Genomic DNA, 23,752 nt, shown 5'->3' with positions numbered 1-23,752 from the left:
AGAGAGAGAGAGAGAGAGAGAGAGAGAATGAGAGAATGAGAGAATGAGAGAATGAGAGAATGAGAGAATGAGAGAATGAGAGAATGAGAGAATGAGAGAATGAGAATATCCCAAGCAGGCTCTATCTCATGAACCTGAGATCAAGACCTGAGCTGAAATCAAGGTGCTTAACCGAGTGAGCCACCCAGTTACCCCCATTGGATAGTTTTAAGCATTAGCTGAGATAATAGATGAAAAGCACATATGCATATTGCCTAAAACATAGCAGGTGCTTAATAAATTCATTACACGGGTATTCATTGAGTGCCTACTATGTGGCAGGCACTATACTACTTATTCATATATGATTAAGAATGTAAGGGGCCCCTGCATGACTCAGTGGTTAAGTGTCCAACTCTTGATTTTGGCTCAGGTCATGATCTCACAGTTCATGAGATTGAGCCCCTCGTCAGTGCCCAGAGCCTGCTTGAGATTGTCTCTCCCTCTCTGCCCCTCCCATCCTTGTACATGCATGTGCACATGTGTTCTCTCAAAATAAATAAACATTAAAAAAAAGAATGTAAACAAAAACAAATACAGTCCATTCACTTGTGGTTTTGACTCTGGTAGAAGAAAGAGACCCTAATCTCAGATCATTGTAGTAATGAATATATAATCTCAAATGGAGATAAGTGCTCTGAATAAAAGAACATGGACCCATGAGTATATAATGGAGGAATATGAAGAAGAAACAGCAAGCTAGCTAAAAGCCACATTGTGGACAAAGTCCCTGTGGCAGAACTGAGGATAGTGAGGCAAAAAACAAAAAACAAAACAAACCCCAAAAAACTTAAGAAGGCCAGTGTGGAGTATGGAGAACATGGAGGATAAGGATAGGCATGTGACTGGAGGTGTGGATAGAAGCTGGACCATACAGGGTGTTGTGATCTGTATCTAGAACTTTGATCTTTATCATAAGAGGATTAGGGAGCCATTGCAAATTTTTCAAACAGATGGTGTGTGTGTGTGTGTGTGTGTGTGTGTGTGAAATTTGAAAAGCTCCTTATTGCCTACAGTATTTGTAAAGTTGGTAAATAGCAGGTCCTTGTAAGAGTGTGTGGGGTTGGGGAGAATTGAGGGAAGAGTGGATGCAGGATGACACAGTTACTAGGCTTTTACTGTATTCCACTCGAGAGATGATGGTACTCTGGGCTGGAGTGGGAGTCACGGGCATAGACTCTAGGCTTCCCTCAGCTTTCATAAATGGATGGATATCAGGGCTATTCACTGATATAAGGAACTCTAAGGGAAGATCACAAGCTGGGTTGGACCAGGGCTGCTTGAGGGGCCTTAGAAGTATCAAGTGAAGATGCCATATAGACAAATATATGGGTTTAGAGCTCAGAGGAGCAGTCTGAGTCAGGAATTTACATTTGGTCTACAGATGATAATTGGAGCTGTGGTCTCAGATGACATGGCTCAGGGAAGGCAGATGGAGAAAGAGGATGAGCTATGTCTGAGTCTTAAGGAATCCCAAGATCTGGTGGCTGTATAGAAAAGAGTGAGCCTCATGGAAGACAAAGAGGAGGAAAAGCAGGAGAGCACAGTGACACACAGGCTAAGGGAAGAATGCATTTCAAAAGGTTGGAATAGTCAAGTGTCAAGGGCTGCTGACAGGTTCAGAGAAGACGTGGAGGATGTTGATAACACTACATCCGAAATTAGGTTGAGTAATGAGTAGGAGATGAGACAACAGGGGCTGTTGAGCACAGAAAATTCTTCCAAGATATGTGGCTATGAGGGAAGAAGAGATGTGTAAATCAGTGTCTGTAGATATATTTCAATAAATGCTTTAGGTGTAGTCTCTGCTACTCTATGCGTGCATGTGTGCCTGAAAAATGTAAATTTTTAGCACAAAATTGTCTGTCAGCATTTCAGCCTTTACTAATCACAAGTTTTATTTGCTCTTTGTGATCTTTACTATACAAGAAATACTTCCCACCCTCAGTGTCCATATGATTTTAATAAGCTATTCTGAGAAAATGTGGGTGGTCTCCTTTACACAACAGTAGTGGGGTATCGGACACTGGGGTACAATTTCCAACTCAAAACTGAATTTTATGAGACCCCAATCTTTGTTGCCATTTGTCTTGTAATTAAATAAAATCTTCTAAGGATGTGCCCATTCTTCCCTGACTTCTAGGATAGTGTAAAATTTTAAGGGTACCTCTGTACTTTATTTGTTTCAGTTCCACTTTTCTGCCACATTTAATGGCTCCATGGGTTGATGGTAATAATGAGAAGATCACGTGGAGAGGAACACTAGAGAAATCAATATAATTGAAACTTAATTACTGCCATTTGGCATCTTCTTTTTCCACAAGGAATTCCTTTAGCACTATATTATAATATTCTCCTTTGTTAATTATCTAGTGATTTTCGTCTAAAGCAGTTAATAATATTCTTAGAATTACTTGAGCAAGGCACTTAGTATATCATGAGATAACATATTTACCTGAAATAAATCTAATTAAGACCATTCTTGCCCTTACAAAAAGTGTATCATATGCACAGTGTGCAATATACAATAATGGTTTAGCTTGCTGATGTATTGCTTGGAGTTGTTCTAGTTTCCCCAAAAGGGACCTCAAATCTTTTTGGGAAACAAATCCCAAATTTGATTTCTTTCTCTTTTCTTTAAGTTTGTTTATTTTGAGAGATAGTGAGGAGGAATCAAGGGAGGGTCAGAGAGAGAGAGAGAGAGAGAGAGACAGGGAATCCCAAGCAGGCTCCATGCTCTCAGCATAGAGCCTGGAGTGGGGCTTGAACTCAGGAACTGTGAGATCATGACCTGAGCTGAAATCAAGAGTCAGACACTCAGCTGACTGAGCCACCCAGGTGCCCCTAGAATTTGATTTCCTATTTTAACTTTCCATTTTTGATCTCAGTGTTCTGAGTTGTGTTTATTACTACATTCTTTTTAACATTCCAAATTATTCCTCACTTGGATTGACTTTGTTACCTTTCATTGCTTCAACTACAAGCACATCCATACACAGCTTTTTGAAAAATAGCATTTCTCAAACCTTTCAGCCACAAGTTTTGTCTGGATTTGTCCTATTAGAGAGAGACCAATTATCTTGCATTCTCCAGGGTTGTTATTTAGCAACCAGTTTAGAATCCTATAAAACCTAATAATGGTCCCTATTCTTTTTTCTTTTCAAACTATAATTCTGTATTCAAATTAATTAAATTTACAAATAAACAAAATTTTAAACTTGTATTGACTAAAATTGTGGGCTAAGTGTGTGGGAGACCTACAGATGATTAAGACCTGATATAAGACAAGGAGATGCATAGCTTGATTGCAAGATGGGAAGAAAAACTTACTCTCTCTGTGTATGTAACTGTCACTTCCCAGTTCATACCTCTTATGAGACTCACTCATTAACCCAAAGATCAGGCAAAAAGGTTGATAGTAGCCAGTAGTGTTCTACCATGAGCCATCAAGATACCAGTTCTCAATGTTTTTTTGTCCCTGTTCTTTTTTTTTAAATTTTTTAATGTTTGTTTATTTTTTAGACAGAGAGAGACAGTGTGAGCAGGAGAGGGGCAGAGATAGAGACACACACACAGAATCTGAAGTGGGCTCCAGGCTCTCAGCTGTCAGCACAGAACCCAACGAGGGGCCTGAATCCATAAATGTGAGATCATGACCCGAGCTAAAATCGGATGCTTAACTGACTGAGCCACTCAGACACTCCAATATTTGGCTCCTGTTCTTAATAAAAGTTAAATTATTTCAAAAAACATAATATTATCCTTTCAGGAATATTTGACATAAGTAATAATAATAATAATAATTCTTATTATAATTATAATAACATATCATCAAATAATTTTAAAGTTTTAATTTAATTTTTGTTTTTTGCAGGTCCAGACACTAAATTAATGCAGAACAGTGGTAAGACAAAGTTTAAGAGGACAAGCATTGATAGACTGATGAATACTCTAGTACTATGGGTAAGGTACTAAAAGAAATTAGGCAAATCACTAGTCATTGTTATCTTGATATATGTCTTACATTTTGCTGGGATTTTTTTTTATAGTTTATTGTCAAGTTGGTTTCCATGTAACACCCAGTGTTTTTCCCCATAAGTGCCCTGCTCCATCTCCATCACCCTTCTTCCCCTCTCTCCCTCCCCCTTCAGCCCTCAGTTTGTTTTCAGTATTCAAGAGTCTCTCATGATTTGCCTCCCTCCCTCTCACTCTTTTTCCCCCTTCTCCTCCCCATGGTCCTGTTAAGTTTCTCCTGTTAGACCTATGAGTGCAAACGTATGGTGTCTGTCCTTCTCCGCCTGACTTATTTGGCTTAGCATGACACCCTTGAGGTCCATCCACGTTGCCATGAATGGCCAAATATCATTCTTTCGCATTGTCATGTAGTATTCCATTGTATATATAAACTACATCTTCTTGACCTATTCATCAGTTGATAGACATTTAGGCTATTTCCATGATTTGGCTATTGTTGAAAGTGCCGCTATGAACATTGGGGTACATGTGCCCCTATGCAGCAGCACTTCTGTATCCCTTGGGTAAATCTGCTGGGAAATCTTTAAAAAATATTTATTTTCCTTTTGGAATTGGTATTTGGAGATTTTGCATCTGGAGCCCAGTTATATTGCCCTTTACTTTCTAGATTATGATTTCTCAACCGTTGGTAGAGTTTCTCATGAGAGGTAGATTAGTGCTTATGGAAGCAGTCATGGTCTCGCAAGTTCTCCATATTCCAAGTACCTGTATTTGTTTTTAAAAAAGAAAACATAATTTTTGAGTTACTTTAGTCCTTTTGTTGTCTTACCTTTTCTCATGTCCTCCCTACATAGCTTATGGACAGAGCTGGCTTCATGGGTGTGTAATTGGTGTGGCTCTACAGGTTCCCTACCCAGAAGGGCCTCATACTTGGATGATTGATCTGCTCTTGCCACGTGGAAATTACCAATCTAAAGGCTATCAATGCCCTTTGAACAACAGGTCCTGCTTTTTTATTTTGCATTGGACTTCACATATTGTGTAGCTGGTTCTGCTTATGAATCTTCTAAGGCCCAGGTCACATCCTTTCCTTCTTAGCCCAGGATTATCTCTTTCCTCTGAATTTTTTTCTCTTCTGCATTTTTTGGAATGGTTTTCCCTTCCATTCATTTATCAAAAACAGTCTAGTATTCCTTGCATCCTACCCTTTTGTCATTTAATCTTGTGTGCTACCTCATACTAGGCACCTGATTATTCTCTGACTTTTTGTGTAATATTGTTTTGCCTCCTGGTGTTGGAATTAAGTTGGAGGACATTGACTTTAAATATGAGGACAGTGACTTTGAATCACATACCCCCTCACCCCCATAGACTCACAAGCAATTATAAAGAATATTAGCTCAATAAATATTTGCATAACTGATATGGGATAGTGGAACTCTGAATAAGGAAAGAAGGAAGTGAATTCTTTTTGGGCACAAAATACTGACCCTGCTCTGTGTTTTACTTTCAGTATTATCTTCAGACCTGGGCTTTCTTTCTGTTAAACCCATCCCCTTGGGGCAAAGTCTCCAGAGCCCAGGGAACATATTTAGCTTGTGCCCCCTTCCTAGGATTCCCTATTTAAATGGCCTTGTGCCCAATTCTGGGGCTTGCATGGAGATTGTATATTTTTCTACCACGAAATAAAGTTACTGATTGTGAAGGAAAGACTGTTTCAGCTTTTCATACTAGAAAATAAAATGCTCCACTAGATTATTAGAAGCTGATTCCATCCTAAGTTAGAGCATCTAATGCCAAATAGCACCAATTTTAATGACGTTAAAGTAATTTACTTCAATTAACTTGTAGTATTAATCATTGGGAAAAAAAAAAGAGCATACCATGATACAGGTATCAGGTTAGTAGGGTTTCAGGAATTCACAATTCTACTTTTCTCTAATACATGGCTTTCTATGCACTTAAAATCAGGTTTCCCCCATACTTTTTCTACATAAATGTCTTCTTATATGTCTGTTTTGTTCATGAATAAATAAAGAAGAAAGCACTACTAGAATGCCTGAATATTCCTTTTTGGAGAAAAAAGGAAATAAGAAGTTAAATACATTCCTGTTCCCTAGCTCCACGTTCTTCCCCATCAATGGCTGGTGTCTGCTTCTAGCACAGTATGGACTTGACAGAGGAAAACTCCCAAAGCCACATGTTCACTCAGATCTTAGGTATTCCTTCATTTGGTGTTTTGCCCTTCCAAGGCGGGCATTTGGGCTCATAAGGAACTGTGCTTGCTCTCTTTCTAGTTGCTATACCTCCAACATACCTGCTCTGCTAATACTGATACTAATCACAATGTAAGAGGTGGCTAACAGTTTTCAGGTTGTTTCTTACTTTTTTTTTAATCTTCAAAGAAAAACATATGCCATTCAGTATTTTAATTAGCCTTCCTTTTCCTTGTTACCTTAACTAAGGATTGTGCAGCGGGGTTGGTAGCTGCCTTGGCTGGTTTCAGGTTGTTCTTTAGCACTGACATTTTCTTCCTTTTGCTTTTATGCCTTGAGTGACTGTATAATTTATCATTCAAACAGGACATTTTTCAAAGCGAAAGGAGGGAACACTATTAATATTATGCATGAACAACGGGTAGAATCTGGGGCTGACCAGGACAAATCAGGACATACTGCCTTCCTAAGCAATCTAAATATATGCACTCGTCACAAATCAGGGATGTGAAGCTACTGGCTTTTTGACCAGGGATAAGTTATATAATCTTTTCGTGCTTCTGTTTTATTTTGTTATGGTTTTGACCAGTAAAGTGTGACTAATGATTGTCCCTATCTCAGAAGATCAGTGGAAGAATTAAATGAGAAAATGCATGTAAAATATTTAGTTAAGTTCCAACATAAAAATATTAAACTTGTATGATTATTGATACGTAAGAAGAGCTTCGCATGACTTGCTGTTCAAATGAAGATTTCTTGGAGTCAGGAGTGTAACTGGATTGTGTTGATATGACTAGTTTTGTGCTCAAGTTAACCTTAACCAGACTTGCATTCTCATTTCAGATTTTTGGATTTTTGGTATGCATGGGAATTATTCTTGCAATAGGAAATTCAATCTGGGAGAATCAAGTTGGAGACCAATTCAGAACTTTCCTCTTTTTGAATGAAGGAGAGAAGAACTCTGTGTTCTCAGGATTCCTAACATTCTGGTCATATATCATTATTCTCAATACAGTTGTGCCCATTTCATTATATGTGAGGTAAGATGAGAGTTGATACTTTAAAGAAGACACTTTGTCAAAAGACTTTGTTCTGCATCATCATGTTGTGCCTAATCATTCTTGTTTGTTTTAAAATTACCACAGTGAGGTAGATGTCTTGCTCTAACTGCTTATGATCAGCCACAGCTGTTACAAATGAGGCAACTAAATTGTTTAATCTGCTTAACTTTTATACTTTCAAATCATAATACATGCATTTCATTTTCTTCTTCATTTGATCTGGTTTCTTAGGAATGTTTTTCTTTGGAATAAATGGACTACAGTATAATCCCATGCAACCTGATCAGTTAGAATTGGGTTGATACTGGGTAAGAAATGGAAGACTATTTGGTGAGCTCTATTGAGATGATGCCTCCCTGCTACTAGTCTGGCTCCAGATACCTGGATTAAGATGCTAATCTACTGCTCAGTAGCTCCATCACCTTGGACAAGTTATTTCATCTTCCAGTGCCTTGGTTTCCTCATTTTGAAAGTAAAGAACACAGTATTCTACTTAATAGGATTGTATAAAGAGTAAACAAACTGTAAAGCTCTTAAAAGAATGCCCAACACATTGTAAGAGCTTAATGAATATTATTTTTTCCTATTAGTAACTATAATATAAAGTCGTTGAAATATAGTGGGTGGCACTTGTCCATTGTTAAATAAGAAGTATGGGTCATAGCTCCCATGATAACATGATTTGTCATTTCTAGATCTGGTACCACAAATCAGAATGAAAATGATCTCTCTCTCCCTCCAACACACACACACACACACACACACACACACACACACGTCCTCTGTATGTATGTATGTATATTTGTGTGTGTGTGTGTGTGTGTGTGTATGTGTGTGTGTATTTGATAAGATTTAGGAGTTGGCCCTAGAGTGTATAACTGAGATTTTTAAAAATGTTTATTTATTTACTTTGAGAGTTAGATAGGAGGTGTGCAGAGGGAGAGAGAAAGAGAATCCCAAGCAGACTTCGCACTTTCAATGCAGAGCCCAATGTGGAGCTCAAACTCATGAATCGTGAGATCATGACCTGAGCCAAAATCAAGACACTTAACTGACTGAGCCACCCAGGCGCCCCAATCCTAATCCTCCCAAGACTGAGCCAGATAATCTCAAAGACACTGGAGCAAAGATGAGACTTGGCTGTGTTTTAACAATACAAAAAATTACCAGCTCTAAATCTCCACTAATTTTTACAAGCTTCTTTTTCTCTCTTTCCAAAATCCTAACTATGATGAAGCAAGGGAAGTTCAATGCACAAAATCCACCCTTGTTTTGGATAGCAATCAGGAAACTGAAATGTCAACTTGTGGGAAATTGACTTGAAGTAGTGGCATGTGGCCACAACACCACAAATTGCTCTGGGCCTTCTGGAGCTGTGGTCAGAGCAGGCTCTATTTAAACTGTATCCTACTGGCTCATCTTTGAATCTGAGGACCTCTCATGCTTGTATCTAATTATAAAGTCTGTAGTAAATCCTACTTTTTTCCAGAAGAGCTATGGTCAGCTTTTATAGCTTTCCTTTTATGTCCTAAATGAACAATAAATGCTCAGAGTGGCTTACCATCTGCACATGTACAGTTTCATGTGTCCTCATGAAAGAAGTATATTCTGTGTATGCTCTTTCTTTGATGTGTCTTGGCATTTTTCATTTAATGATTTCAAATATTGGTGTTTTAGAAGTCAAGGCTAGATTCCCAGGTTAGCATTTCTTTTCTTTCTAGTGTGTCCCCTGCAGTGGTGGAAGGAAAACCCAGTTGGAATAGTCCAAACCCAGGTTCTGGTGACCACTAATAGCTGTGTGACCTTGAAGAAAGCACTTGGCTTCCCTGTGCCTTAGTTTGCCAATGAACTGCTCAGAAAAATGGTGGGATTAAAATAATTGATTTCTTAGTTCCTTTCTGCTCCAAATAGTACTATTTGGAGCAGAAACATTTTCTATTTTATATAACGTGCCTTCATATAGTTTATCTTATTTATGTCTCTCAACAACCTTCTGAAGCAGTTATTGCCCAACTTCTTTCATAAATGAGATGATTAGCTTGGGATCATGGGGCTGGTTAGGGACAGAACCAAGATCCAAACCCAAGTTTTCTGACACTTGGTATACTGTTTTTCTTCTTTCCCTAAGCTGTATCTAGTTTATTTCTCAGCAAAGACACCAAGAGAAAGAAAAAAGAGCCTAGAATTCTGTACCCATGAAGGCATAGTAATTATGAAGGTAAATGTGAGCTTTCCTTTCACCAGACAAGAGTAGTGATTCTGATCTCAATGTGGAGGGGGAAAGCATTCCAAAGAATGTCAGGTTGCTTGATCCCAAAGACTGAGATCTACAAAAACAGAGTATTTCTTTTTGGAAAGAAGGTATTTCTGTTTGGAGAGAAGGCCTTCTACAAAAGCTTCCCCTAGGCTTTCGAATAGGTATGAAGAATAAATTAGTGCCATATGTCACTTGAGGATAAAAGTGCTAATTTACTTTGATTGGTTAACAACTCCACGTGAGCAAAGGATGTTGATGTTGGTAGGATATTTCTATGCTGTCAGTTTATCTGCAGTGTTGACACATACCCAGCTACAGTTTTTTAAAAAATACATCATCCTAAAAAAGCCACATACTCCCAAGGAATTAGACTTCGGGTGTTTTTTCCAAAGCAATAGGAACTCATTTCTATGCTGCTGCTTTTGCCACAGAATGGGTGGAATCTTAAGCCCTGCTCTTGAGCATTCAGGCAGAAAACACTAAGCACTTGATGATGCTAACTCTGAACATTTGTCTCCCTTTCTCTGCTTTTATAAGACAAAGAGCTAAATGTTCCACTATGACTGTCCTAAATCCCCGTTCCCAAACAAAAAGGACACCATTCCTGTCTACAGACTATTTTAAGATCCAAGAATTCAAATTAATTTACAATACTTGAATTGGTGTGTAGTGTAATACACAAGGATCAACTGCTGTTCCATTCATTTTCCTTTGAATTTTCAGGAAGTATCTTACTTTCAGATAGATCAAAGCTTCAAATTGTACGGTTACTTGCATAATGTCATTCTTATGGTCAGTCTGCATTGGCTTTACCAATGCCTGACATCTAGTCTTGGCTCTGTGGTTAGTTGCTTGTGTGACCTTGGTTAGTCACTTGAGTTCTAGGTCTTTTAAAAAAATTTTTTTTAACATTTATTTATTTTTGAGAGACAGAGACAGATTATGAGCAGGGGAGGGACAGAGAGAGAGGGACACACAGAACTGAAAACAGGCTCCAGGCTCTGAGCTGTCAGCACAGAGCCCGATGCAGGGCTTCAACTCACGAGCCATGAGATCATGACCTGAGCAGAAGTCGGATGCTCAACCGACTGAGGCACCCAGGCACCTCACTTGACTTCTAGGTCTTAATGCTCTTACTAGTGAAATTAGGAAATAGAAGGTCAGGATTCATTCATTCATTCATTCATTCATTCATGACAGATAAAGCACTGTTCTTGGTCCACTGTAAGTGCTAATGTTTTTTGAGTAAATAGAATAAAGAAAACAAAGCTGACATTAAAAACCTAGCAGACAGTTTATAGGGGAGTGTATGTGGGCAGTGGTGGATATGTATGGGTAAGCTATAACAGTAAATTATATAAACAAATGCAGAATATGCCTGATTTATTCTTCTATTGTTTGATTCTACAGAGTCATAGAGTAATTTTTAAATTTGGTGAAAAAAAGTGTTACCATTTAAATAGTTAGGAAATGAAGTAGCACCCTACCACTTTTAGAAAGGGAAGTGTTAGAAGCATAGAATTTAATGTCTAGAAAGGATTTTGCTCTCATCTTTTGTCTTCAAGGAGATAAATGTTCAGAGTAAGTTAGCATAATCAGGTCACTTAAATTTGTCACTTTACAGATGAGAAAAACCAAGGTTCAATTTCCATTAAATTCAGAAATAAGCCATGGGTCACTGCTATTGTCATTCCCCTGTGATACTGGTCTGGGTGTCCTTGCTAATGTTCTAAGACATGCAGCTGAAACATCAATGAACAAAGGAAGACATGAACCTTAAGCTGAAATAGCCCAATTAGAAAGGAAGGGCACAGATAAAGGATCATAAACCTACAGAATCCAAAAGAATAATTCTGTGAAGCTCTTAGTAAGATAATTCAGCTCAATGTCTGATTTTGTGGCATAATAAAAATTTTTTAACATTAGATAAAGATGTTAATATTTTAAAAAAACGTTTCCATTAGGCCAGCAACAATTTAGACAATTATGTCATCAATGAACAGATGTAATGTCCAGGAGCAAATCTCTCCAACTGTAGTGTGGACCTATGTGAAAAACAAAGCAAATGAAAACTATACTAAAACTCCTTACCAGTAGAGCTACTTCTCAAAATTGAATTACTGTAAAGATTTACCCTGCTCCTTGAAGTTGCATTTATACATTAAAATATCAGTTGTTTTCAAGTAATTAAAAGTTTACGTAGACTTAATACGAGAGAAGTTTTACCAAAGAAGTTTTATGAGAAGGTGGGGCTGTGGATTCTAAAATGTGTTGAATCTTTCAGCAAGAATAAATGAGTGATTCCAGCTAAGAGCTTCTTAAAGAGAAGAGAAGTGTTTTCAGGTATCGCCAATGTTTATAAAGCTGCAATTATGAAGATAAGAGGTGTATTAAGTGACATATTAAGGAATAAAATTAAAATCGCTGAAGTAGATTCTAGTAAGGAAAATAATTTATATGTGACATGGAGGCATCCCAGTGCAATAAGGGAAAAGGACTTATTTAATAAATGGTGATGAAAAGCTTTCTATTAGTAAAAATTGAAATTAGCACTTCATATGTACATCATTCTTATAAAGATTCCAACTGTGATGAAAAATTAGATGTGGAAAACTCAGCAAAGAACTAGGAGAAAAATGTAGATGTCTGTATATATAATCTTGGCATAGAGAGAGGCTATCCCAGCAAACCTCCCCAAACAGAAACTATGAACTACTGATAAATTTGATCAGTTAAAAAGAAAACTTCCTCATGTCAAAAGTAGTGGAAACAAAATACAAATGATAAGTTGGTAACATTTGCATGATATATATATATGTTATACATAGTGTATATAATATGTATGTATATAGTATGTATACTATACATAGTATTATACAGAGTAAATGCTAATTTTCAGTAATCTAATTGCAGAAACTTACATTGCTAATCTTTTTGGAAATGGATTTAGCCTGACATAAGACAAAGATTTTAAAAGTATATACTTTTGGCCATGGAAATTTCACTTGTAGAGTTGGAAAGTCATAAATTGCCTCTAGATCATGAGATGATGCTCTTTTCCTAGCAAATGGGTAAAGTAATATAACAATAATGATAATGTTGAGATTTACTCAGTTTCTATTATGGTTTGCTCAGTGCTTTATAGAGATACTGCCTGCCACCTTTTTTGGCAAATTAAAGCCACATCAAACAATATGCTGGAGAAAAAGTCCTCAACAATACATTTCTTTCAATCAGATATCTGACAAACACCTTTTTTAAAAAAAAGTTTAATGTTTATTTACTTTTGAGAAGCGGGGGGGAGAGAGAGAGAGAGAGAGAGAAACACAGAATCTGAAGCAGGCGCTATGTATGTCAGTACATAGCCCGATCTGGGGCTCGAACCCATGGACTGAGATCATGACCTGAGCCGAAGTCAAATGCTTAACCAACTGAGCCACCCAGATGGCTGGATAAACATCTTTCATAATAGTTTGTTGAAGATACACAAAAAATGCTAACTTAACAGGCTACACAAGAAATCTCCACTGGGCCTGTTTAATATAAATGGTGAACCATGGAATATTCCCCAAGACTTTATTCAAAGTCTAAATTTTCATGGTGCTACAAGGAAATGACTTAGGAAATCTTATGAACAGACTCTGCTGAGATGCTGCTGAAGGGCACTAGGACCTGGAGGCAGAGCGCCCACATTTTTTTCCTAAACTCTCAAGACTTTGACAGGCTTCTTTTTTTACTTTTTTTACTTCTTTTTTTAAAGTTTATTTTCTTACTTTCAGAAGAGCCAGAGAGAGTGTGCAGGGGAAAGGCAGAGAGAACAAGAGAGAGGTAGAGACAATCCCAGGCAGGCTCTGTGCTGTCAGTGCAGAGCCACATGTGGGGTTTCAACCCTGAACCGTAAGATCATGATCTGAGCTGAAAGCCAGAGTCAGCCGCTTGACTGACTGAGCCACCCAGGCGCCCCTTGACAGACTTCTTACTTTGGCAAACCTTTGTGTGTTCTGAAATTGATGGAGCGTTTCTTTTTTCCCCCATTTTAATGGATGAAAGTGTGGAAGTCATTCGTCTGGGACACAGTTATTTTATAAACTGGGATCGGAAGATGTATTACTCTGGAAAAGCAACGCCTGCTGAAGCTCGGACGACCACTCTCAATGAGGAACTGGGCCAGATTGAATACATTTTCTCCGACAAAACAGGCACCCTCACTGAAAACATCATGACTTTTAAGAAATGTTCCATTAATGGGAAGATCTATGGTAAGGGAAGCAGTTCTTCTTACTGACATTGTTTTTTTTTTTTTAATGTTTATTTTTGAGAGAGAGAGAGCAGGGGAGGGACAGAGAGAGAGAGGAAGACAGAAGATCTGAAGTGGGCTCTGTGCTGATAGCAGAAAGCCCGATGCAGGGCTTGAACTTACAAACTGTGAGATCATGACCTGAGCCAACAGATGCTTAGCCAGCTGATCCATCCAGGTGCCCCTGATGCTGTTAACAGTCCTTAAAAACATAAGCAACCCCATTTTAAAAAACCAAACCATTTATTACTGGCTTTCTCATTAATATGAGCACCACCAGACTCTAACATAGTGTTTGGCATATAATAAACGGTCACTTAGTAATTGTTCAATGAATGTTGAATAATTTAGATGAAACTTTGGATTTCTTACCATTCTTGGGTATTGATGGGGGTTAGATGTGATCCCGTCTGAGGTTCCTTTTGGTCCTCCAGCTGTGATTGTGCTTTGTGGTGCTTAATAGGGCGACATCCCCGAGAGGACACATTCTTGGTAAGTTGACTGATCTCTGTAGAAGGATTGTTTCATATTTGCTTCTTCGCAGCTCTGGAGTTGATGTTAGGGCCTGTGTTTGTGAGAATTTACAATTCATTCCTAAGAATTCACACTGGGCTACTTTTGAGTGGGCAGATAAACTGTTTCATCAATATCCAATGCCTGTTTGTATGCTTTTGGCAGGAGACCTGCTCTGTGTTAGGATTTTCAGGCATTGTGTTTGTACGTGATTTGGGCCAGTTAGACAGTTTCTTCTGCTGAAAGCAGTGGGGCTCAGCAGAAGCCTTTTGTTGGGTGCCTCTGGATTCCCAGTCTCATTTCACTGGACTCTGAGTGTCCAGTTTTTCAGTCCAGAAATCTGAAGAATAATCCAAGAAAGAGAGGGAAAACTTCCCTGTGTTCCTGATGAGAAACTGCACAGATTGCTAAATACTTTAAAATAAGATTTGACCTTGAACAAAATTAAGAAATACAAGAAGTTGATTTTTATGCTCTCCTGCCTGTTGACCTCCCTTTGGTACTCCCATCCCTCGAGTCCCCTCTTCTCTGCCCCACCTTTCCCTTTTCTGGGAGAGAACCAGATGATTTCCAGCCTGGACTTCCAAAAGCCCTGAGCTACATTATACATTTCTCATATCACTATCATAATAACTGGTAAGGAAAATAGAAACTTTACCTGAAAATTTTCTTCTGGTATTATTTTCAGGGGCTCTCTAAGAATGGTGGCTTAGCCCAATGGATAGTTTTGTTTTTAATTTGGAGGACCTTTTGGATTCTTTTGCTATGATGCTTATTGATAATAACATAGTAATGATGATACCACTTCCAGGAAGTGATCCTAAGGATATTATCAGACATGTGGACCAAGGTTTGTTTGTATAGCTGTTTGTCTCAGGCCTGTTTTTAGGGAAGACCCTTGCTTTTCACAAAGTATATATATCCAAAGATCTTTGCAAATCTTCAAATTTACAAATTCCATGATAGCTTGTAATTTCCCTCATAAATTCCGGAAAGTAACTGAAATATTAACTAACCCCTTTAGGCCTTTAATTTATATACCATTATAATTTATAATGCACTTATGATGCTATTAACATATATTCTTACTAAAACACTCACAGAATGTTTAAGAATCACATTCTCTTGTTTTCCTACTGGTTGGTCTTATTTATATCCTAGATCCAGGCCTTGGGAAAACTTGGTATTCCATTCAGGTTCACCTAAATCTTGTTTTCTAGCTCAGAACTTTTATTTTCTTTGACTTCTTTAACTTTTCTTCACTTCCATTACCATCATTAGAAGCATGCTTCCTTTGCTGGAATCATTTTACACCAAAAAAAACAGCTTTGTTTTGTCTCTATCATTTATGAGTTACTGCCTATGGCCTACGGACTGGAACATAACCGCAGTGAGTGTGAGATTTAAATTCCAGGAGCTTGGTGAGGTTCATTCACTCGCTGAGGGACCCCACCTACACAGCAGTCACAACATGTCCGGATTTAGACCCTGTGTTCCAGATAAACAGCAAATAACAATTCATCAGGGCTTTTTATGGTCCTAGTGCAGTGCAAAGAGAGAGAGAGACTCAGATTCAAAATCACACTATGCTGACTTTTTAGCCCTTGTTTAGTAATGGATTTCTGTTCTTCAGTTCCCTTACCCATAGAGTGAAAATCTTCATCTTTCAAGTTTGTTATGAAGATTAGTGATAAAACAAGTGCCTAGCACAGCATTGATGCATTGTTATCATTAGAAGAAATACAGTCTTGGCAAATAGCATTACATCTTCAAATGCCAAGCAAAAATTAGAAAAATCTTAAAAGCTTCCAAATAGGAGAAAGCTAAAATAAATTATACTACATCGCTATTATACCGCCATTCAAAATTAGATTCACAAAGAACTTTTAATGACCAGAGAAATTCTGACACTTGGGTTAAAAACAGCAGGAACCATATATTTTTGAACGATCTGAGAAATACATGTATACACACACATAATTAGCATGGAAAACGTTCTATAAATACTGGTTATCTCTAGGGGGTGGGGCTATTAATGTTTATTTTCTACTGTAAACATCTTGTATTTTCCAATATATATATATATAATCATGTATTGACTTTATACTAAAAAGTTATTTTTCAATATTTGGCACATAGATGGCTATGTTTTAGTGCAGGAGGCACTGACATTGTTTAACTTTTATATGCTAATATGACCTTGATGTTACACAAATGTATCTGGCCCAAAGCAAAACACACAAAGATGTCCTTACTAAACTCAAGAATTGATGAGAATTGGTCTGCCTAGGATATCATTTTGGATCCCTCACTAGTGAAGATAAGGTAGAAAACAAAAATTTGCCTCTTGCAAATATCATAGATAAAATGTAATAACAGAATGATCATCTTTACAGAATGACTTATGAGCTTTATATTTTGTTTTTAATGCATACTATATTTTAGTTCTATCTTGGGCAAATGTGAGTATTTCTCTGGGTTAATCACCACATCTAGGATTATAGTTTGAAAACATTCCTAAAAAATCTACATTTGAACTCATAATGCCATCTAGTAATGGTGCTTTAATAAGTGTATTTCTTAAAACTGAATGTGTGAAACTAGTTTCAATTTCATTTATTTTTAATTCTCAATTTTGGTTTTGACAGGTGAAGTTGATGATGACATAGGTCAGAAGACAGATGTGACTAAGGTGTGGAGGTGATAAATTTCATTCTTTTAATTTCAAATTGTATATGCTGTTCTTTTAAAAATGATGAGTCCCTGGAGGACTGATTTCCACTATGACCAGTTGAAATATTTAATACATAATATTAAAAAATAGGTTCATATGGTTCAAAATTCCTTCTATCGAGGCCCCTCAACCACAGAGTTCTTTCTGTTTTTTAATTCTTTTAGAGATATTTATGTATATTCAAGGAAGTAGTTTTCTCCAGTTTTTAAATAGGTGTTAGCTTACTATCTATATCGTTCTTAACTTTCTTTCTCAACAACGTATTTGAAATCTTTGTAGATCAGTGAAAAAGAGTGCTTTCTTATACTTTCTAATGGCTAAATAGTATTCTGTTATATTGATGTTCCATGGCTTTTGGTAAGGAGACACCAATGGAAATTCAGGATATTTCCAATATTTTGCTAGTAAAAAAAATGCAACAGAAAAAGCAGTGTGTGCTTATGTTACTTTACATGGATTGTATGCTAACAAGTTACATTTCTAGAAATGGAATTGCTAAATCCCAGGTATGTCCATTCATAATTGATAAATATTACCATTGTCTTCTTTAAAATTTTTACCAATTTACCTTTCCACAGGCAATGTACAAGAGTGCTCTCCCCCACTCTTACCAATACAATGGTTTGTCAGAGTTTTTGATAACTGGCAAGATGATATAAAATGATATATCAAAATAATTCCAGTTTTAATTTCTCTTATGAGTGAGGTTGGACATTTAAAAAATATTTTTAATAGTTTACTATATTTCATTTTTACTTATTTTTCTTTTTTTAAATATTTGTTAATTTTTCAGAGAGGGAGAGAGAGCACAAGCAGGGGAGGTTCAGAGACAGGGAGGGAAACACAGAATCCAAAGCAGGCTCCAACCTCTGAGCTGTCAGTGCAGAGCCCAGTGAACTGTGAGATCATGACCTGAGCCAAAGTCAGAGGCTTTATTTATTAATTTATTTTTAATTTTTAAAATTTAAAAAATTTTTATTTTTGAGGGGGGGCAGAGGGGGATGGAAACACAGAATTTGAAGCAAGCTCCAGTGTCTGAGCTGTCAGCACAGGGCTGACATGTGCTTGAACCCATGAACTCTGAGGTAATGACCTCTGCCGAAGTCGGATGCTTAGCCACCTGAGCTACCCAGGGTCCCCTTGCCCATTTTTCTGCTGGATTATCATCCATCCTTGGTTTCTGTAAATAAACGTCATTTGTCATGTCAAATTGATTTTATCAGTGTGCTTCTAGAGTCTGTTTGCTCATGCTTTATTTAGATATGTACCTGTGAACTTGTAAGACACATCGGTCCTCAAGGTTTTGGGGGAAGTAATGTTTGTTTTGCTATCAGTGTTAAATTTACTTAGAGAATAATTTTTCTTATGTTTCCTTCGGTTTGTGTTCTGTAGGACAGTTGATGTAACATAAAAAAGGTCTGTGTCTTAAAGTTGAGCAGAGAGTCTCTTATCCTTTTAATTTTTTTTCTTTGCAGCTATTTTATTTTAATGTTTATTTTTGAGAGAAAGAAAGAGACTGAGACAGAGCCTGAGTAGGGCAGGGACAGAGAGAGAGGGAGACACAGAATCAGAAGCAGGCTCCAGCCTCCAAACTGTCGGCACAGAGCCTGAACCCACGAACTGTGAGATCATGACCTGAGCCATAGTTGGACTCGTAACCCACTGAGCCACCCAGGCGCTGCTTTTTGTGGCTATTTTAAAAATAAGTTCTCATTTTTTATTGTCTTTTTCTTTTCTTATCTTGATTATATAGAAAGTTGCCCCTTCTCCCCCCAAAAAGTACAGCCTTTGGTTTTATTTATTATTTGTATGTATTTTCCTGTGTTTTAATCAGTAGGCTCTGCTTTTATCTATTAATGCAGCCTTTATTCATTCTTAAAGTTTCTCTTGTTCTTTTTCCAACTTCATGCTTGGATGCTTATTAATTTTATTTTTTCCTTTTTTTGCACAAATGCAAAAAAAACAAGGCTCCACACTCGGGAGCTGTCAGCACTGAGCCAGAAGCAGGGCTTGAACTCACGAACTGAGATCATGACCTAAGCTGAAGTTGGTCACTTAACCACTGAGCCACCCCGGCGCCCCTCATTTTTTATCTTTTACCTGTTAGCATGAAAGAGGTTAATTAGGTATTTTGAAAATATTTTTCTATATATAGCTCTTACATAGCTTGAAATTTTTTTTAATGATTATTTTATTTTTGAGAGAGACAGAGTGTTAAGCGGGGGAGGGGCAGAGAGTGAGGGATATACAGAATCCACAATAGGCTCCAGGTTCTGATCTGTCAATACAGAGCCTGACTTCAGGGCTCCAGCTCAGGAACTGTGAAATCATGACCTAACTGACTGAGCCACCCAGGCACCCCTTGAAATCTTTGTTTTAGAAGTGTTGATGCTACTTAGGGGTAAATTGATGTTTATAGTAGTTACATTTTTTTAATGAATTACACAATTTTACATTAAACCTGCTCATCTTTGACTCGTTTAATTCTTGGCCTGAATTCAATCTTATTTGATATCAATGTTTTGACTCCTGGTTTGTTTTCATTTGCATTTGCCCACCTTTTATTTTCTGTGTTTCTGAATCACTTTATGTGTGTCTCTTGGGTACAGCCTAGGATTGCACTCCAATCTTTTAATAATGGAGTTTGGCCCATTTACATTGGGTCATAATATTTTAGGTTGTACTTTGTGTCTAACAATAATATTCTTTGTGTTTAATAGTTTTTTATATGGATTCTTTATTCTGTATATGTGCATTTCTTGTTTGGAAACATTAGGAAAGTTTCATTGTTTTTCTACTGCATACTTTCAGGAGTTTATGTAATACTTTTAATATCTTTTTTTAAGGCAGTGTCTATTAATTTCCTAATATGAACAATGATGAAATTATACTTCTCTTTCCCTCATCTTTCCCTACTATTTTTATAGAAACTTCTTAATCTTATCTTAATTTTAAATATATGCAGATTTTTATTAGTTGGTTTGAATTGTTAAGTGATATCACTGACCTTCAAATAATAAAATGAGGAAATCTGAATCTTCCCGTTTTTAACTATCTCTTCATCTTGCATAGTCAAGGTACACAATATACACATTTTGTTTTGGCATCTTAATCTCTCTGTTTCTTCTGAACTTAGTCCCTTAGTTAAAGGGATTAGGTGCTCCCTCCTAACTAGTCCTCTGCTACTGATTTTTCCAGTTACCTCTTACTTGGATGAGGTTTATCCTCTAGATTCAAGAAGGGTTCATAACAAATAGATGTGTCAACTTTATACTTGAATGACAGCTTGATTAATTCTAATCTCTTTGAGTCACAGTTTCTTCCCTGGGAGTTTCAGGGAAGTGTAAGGTCAGTGTGTATTTTACTCCTTACTAGTGAGTAGATCATTTTTTCCGCTAATGCAGTCGTTCTCAAAGTTTATCATTTGAACAAAACAATCTATGATTAAAGAAGTCTCTACGATTTTGAGATAAACGCAACTAACTGAGGGTCCTGTATGCGGGTGTTCTCATATACTTAGATGTAATATAAAATGTCCTATAGTCTCCAAAACAAAGTACATATTAAAAGTATTACCCCATCAACTGTTTTTAGCAAAAACATTGTCACAGGAGTAGTGTTTCTAGTAATAAACTTTTAGAAGTACATTCTGTGCTTTCTGGAAGTCAGTGAATTAATGGGAATATTTAGTTACTATTGAATCATCTTCCACTATTTTGTTGCACCCTAGTTTTTTATCATGTTTTCCTTTTTTTTACTTAACACATTTTTAAGTGCATACTAAGCGGTGATTAACAGTATCATGATGTTGCAAGGCAGATCTCTAGAACTTTTTCATCTTGCATAACTGAAAATCTGTACTCATTCGACAGCAGTTCCCCATTTCCCCATGCCTTCAGCCCCTGGAAAGGACCATTCTATTTTCCGTTTCTGTGAGTTTTACTATTTTGGTGCCTCGCGTAAGTGGAATCATGCAGGAATTGTTCTTTTGAGACTGACTTATTTCACTTCACATTGTGCCTTCAAGGTTCACTCATGTTGTGCATAAAGACAGGATTATGGCTGGATAATATGCCACTGTATGTGTACATCACATATTCTTTATTCATTTTTTGATGGATATTTATGCTGTTTCTACCTCTTGGCTCTTGTAAATAATGCTACAATGAACATGTGAGTGCAAGACCCCAGTTTTAATCCTACCATTATATTATGCAAGTACCTCCAGAGAGCTCTCAGAAATTACTCTATAATAAAATACATTAATATTTTTGTGTTGGAAAATATTAATTCATACTAAGTGGACTAAATAAAGTCTATTATTAGACACATACCATTCTGGGTCAGATTTTGCTTCCAAAATGGAGTTCAAGTCAGGTCAGATTTTGCCATTGAGTAGGTTTTGAAAAAAAAAAACTTAGCATTTTCAGGACTTCTTTGTATTTTGGAGTTGCAATAAGTACTTGAGGATCTGTATAGCCATTGGATATTTTTTTCCTTATGCTTTTGGAAGGTATACTGTTTTAGTGGTTGGCTCTGAAATGAGAAGATAATATTTAACAGTAATGAGGAAACAGAAAGCCATTGTAGTGCCAGATGTTTGAGGCTGAAAAATCATACAAGCACTAGAAATATATAGAGGAAGTGTTTTTGAATTTTAAAAGATTATTGTTGAAAAAACTATTGTTATATGTTTTTTTTTCTATTGTTCTCCTACAGAAAAACAAGCCTGTGGATTTCTCAGTCAATCCCCAAGCAGATAGAACATTTCAGTTCTTTGACCACCGTCTGATGGAATCCATTAAGCTGGGGGATTCCAAAGTATATGAATTTCTTAGGCTACTCGCTCTTTGCCACACTGTGATGTCAGAGGAGAATAATGCAGGTAAGTACAAAGTGCGTTTCAGTGGCGAACCTTGTTTTTTAATTCAGAACTGATACTTTATTTACAATATTTGGAATTAGAGGATGTTCTAATTAAAAGTACACATTGCATAAGGGGTTTACCTATCACCAGCTTTTCTTTGTATTTACTTATATCCTGAGTGTTTTCCAAAAACTATGGAGAGACTGAAAGGGAGAGGAAAAGAAGAGTAATGGAAAGATGAGGGCCCAAATGTGCCAATGAGAGAGAATGAAATACTTCTTATGATTGAGCACCATGTTTCACTGTGAGCTTCTTGGTAGCCAGGAAAAGTAGGAAACTATCAATTGAGGTGCTTAATTTTCACTTAATAGAGGCAGATGATGACCAGGCATATGCTTAGATGAATGTGTTTTCCCAGTAACGGGGGTAGCTATAGATGATGGTAGAAAATTCTTTATTAGTCTCCATTATGAACAAATCCTCACACAATTAAGATGGTTGGCTAGAACTCAGCATTCATAGAATAGAACAGAATCAGCTGGGACACTTTAATATTGAGGCAGTGAGGCGGGTAGATAATGGTATAGTGGATCAGCTTCTTGCTCCAATTGAACCCAATCTATTCCGTTTACAAGTTTGATTTCTTTCTGCTGCCAGTGATTGAGTAAAAATTACCACTGAAGTAATTTCAACTCAAAAGTGAAATATATAAAGACTGTTGACTGTATATATGTATGTATATATGTGTTTTCTCTCTATACATTCTCTTAATTTCTTTTTTCTTTGTTGGAATTATGTTCAAGCCTTAGTTGCATCCTTGATATGCTGGCCTAACCCATTCCCTCAGTTTTAATTGCTGTGAGGATTCACATAGTTATATTTATGACAAATTGATCTTTATAATTCTGAAGCCACTGATTTATCTGAGGATATCACAGTACCTTTGAGTACATTTCTTTTATCTTTGCCTTTGAGTTTATTTCATGTCCTGAACTATTTTAATAGCAATCTGTTTTTATCTTTTTTTAGATTTCTTTGAGGATCTCAATTATTGTTGATTTTAAATTTTCTTTTGTTTCCTCTATGAGGTGTCATTTTATAGAATGTTGTTTTTTTTAATTCTGTGGCTAACTTTAATGTTCTGAAATGTTTGATGATTTATGGCTGCCTGTTCTTATTTGTGTTTGAGAACCCCTGTTTGTCCGTTGGTTCTAATTATAGTGGCCAGTCTCCCAAGACTGTAGGGGAGAGGTAGACTGTATGGCTGGCCTTCTGGGTGTGGGGTTCCTTCCTCCGAGAATTCGTATGGCATCTGGGGTTAACTACCTTACTTTTTCAGATCTAGTGCTAGAACTCTGTGCCTGTACTCTGACTTGAGAGAGAGTTGTACTGAAGGTCTGGCCTGGAAGAAAATATAACTCATCGGGCTCCTTTCCCTCATTTTCTTTCTCTTTGTGGAATTCTGGAGTGATTCAGGGTCTTCTTAGTTTTGGTCTCCAGCTGCAGAACTCAAATCCTTGAGGTTTCCAGAAGTGGATTATGCACCTTGAGTAGGGGAATATGTGGTTTTATTCTGAAGGCCACTGTCACTGAAGGCTATTCAGAGTAAGCTGGGAAATGGAGGGCCTCAAATAGGCTGGGGTGCTGAGTGCAATTCTTCAATCTACTCTACTAACAATGCCTCCAGGAGCACTTCTTTCTCATTTGTTGACCCTGAGTTTGGAGACTTTTTTAGGGATATCTCTTCTATATTCACTTCCTTTTGCAAATGCTTTGCTATGTTTTTCTCTTCT

The 23,752-nt window shown here is 37.1% G+C and overlaps 1 protein-coding gene across 9 annotated transcripts in view; it reads left to right on the top strand.

Moving 5' to 3' along the window:
• The window catches only part of ATP8B4 (ATPase phospholipid transporting 8B4 (putative)), a 256,052-nt gene that overhangs the window by 160,358 nt on the left and 71,942 nt on the right, over positions 1 to 23,752 (top strand). For all 9 annotated transcript variants that reach the window (XM_029950435.1, XM_029950438.1, XM_029950434.1 and 6 more), the window contains 5 exons: positions 3,914 to 4,002; positions 7,074 to 7,270; positions 13,599 to 13,807; positions 17,007 to 17,050; positions 21,812 to 21,977. In XM_029950435.1, the coding sequence (XP_029806295.1) occupies positions 3,914 to 4,002; positions 7,074 to 7,270; positions 13,599 to 13,807; positions 17,007 to 17,050; positions 21,812 to 21,977 (705 nt within the window). The remainder of the gene's footprint in view (positions 1 to 3,913; positions 4,003 to 7,073; positions 7,271 to 13,598; positions 13,808 to 17,006; positions 17,051 to 21,811; positions 21,978 to 23,752) is intronic.

Source organism: Suricata suricatta, chromosome 9 (assembly GCF_006229205.1).
Source record: "Suricata suricatta isolate VVHF042 chromosome 9, meerkat_22Aug2017_6uvM2_HiC, whole genome shotgun sequence".
Lineage (NCBI taxonomy): Eukaryota > Metazoa > Chordata > Mammalia > Carnivora > Herpestidae > Suricata > Suricata suricatta.
The sequence above is the reverse complement of the archived record's forward strand: the minus strand, read 5'-3'. Positions and strand labels throughout refer to the sequence as shown.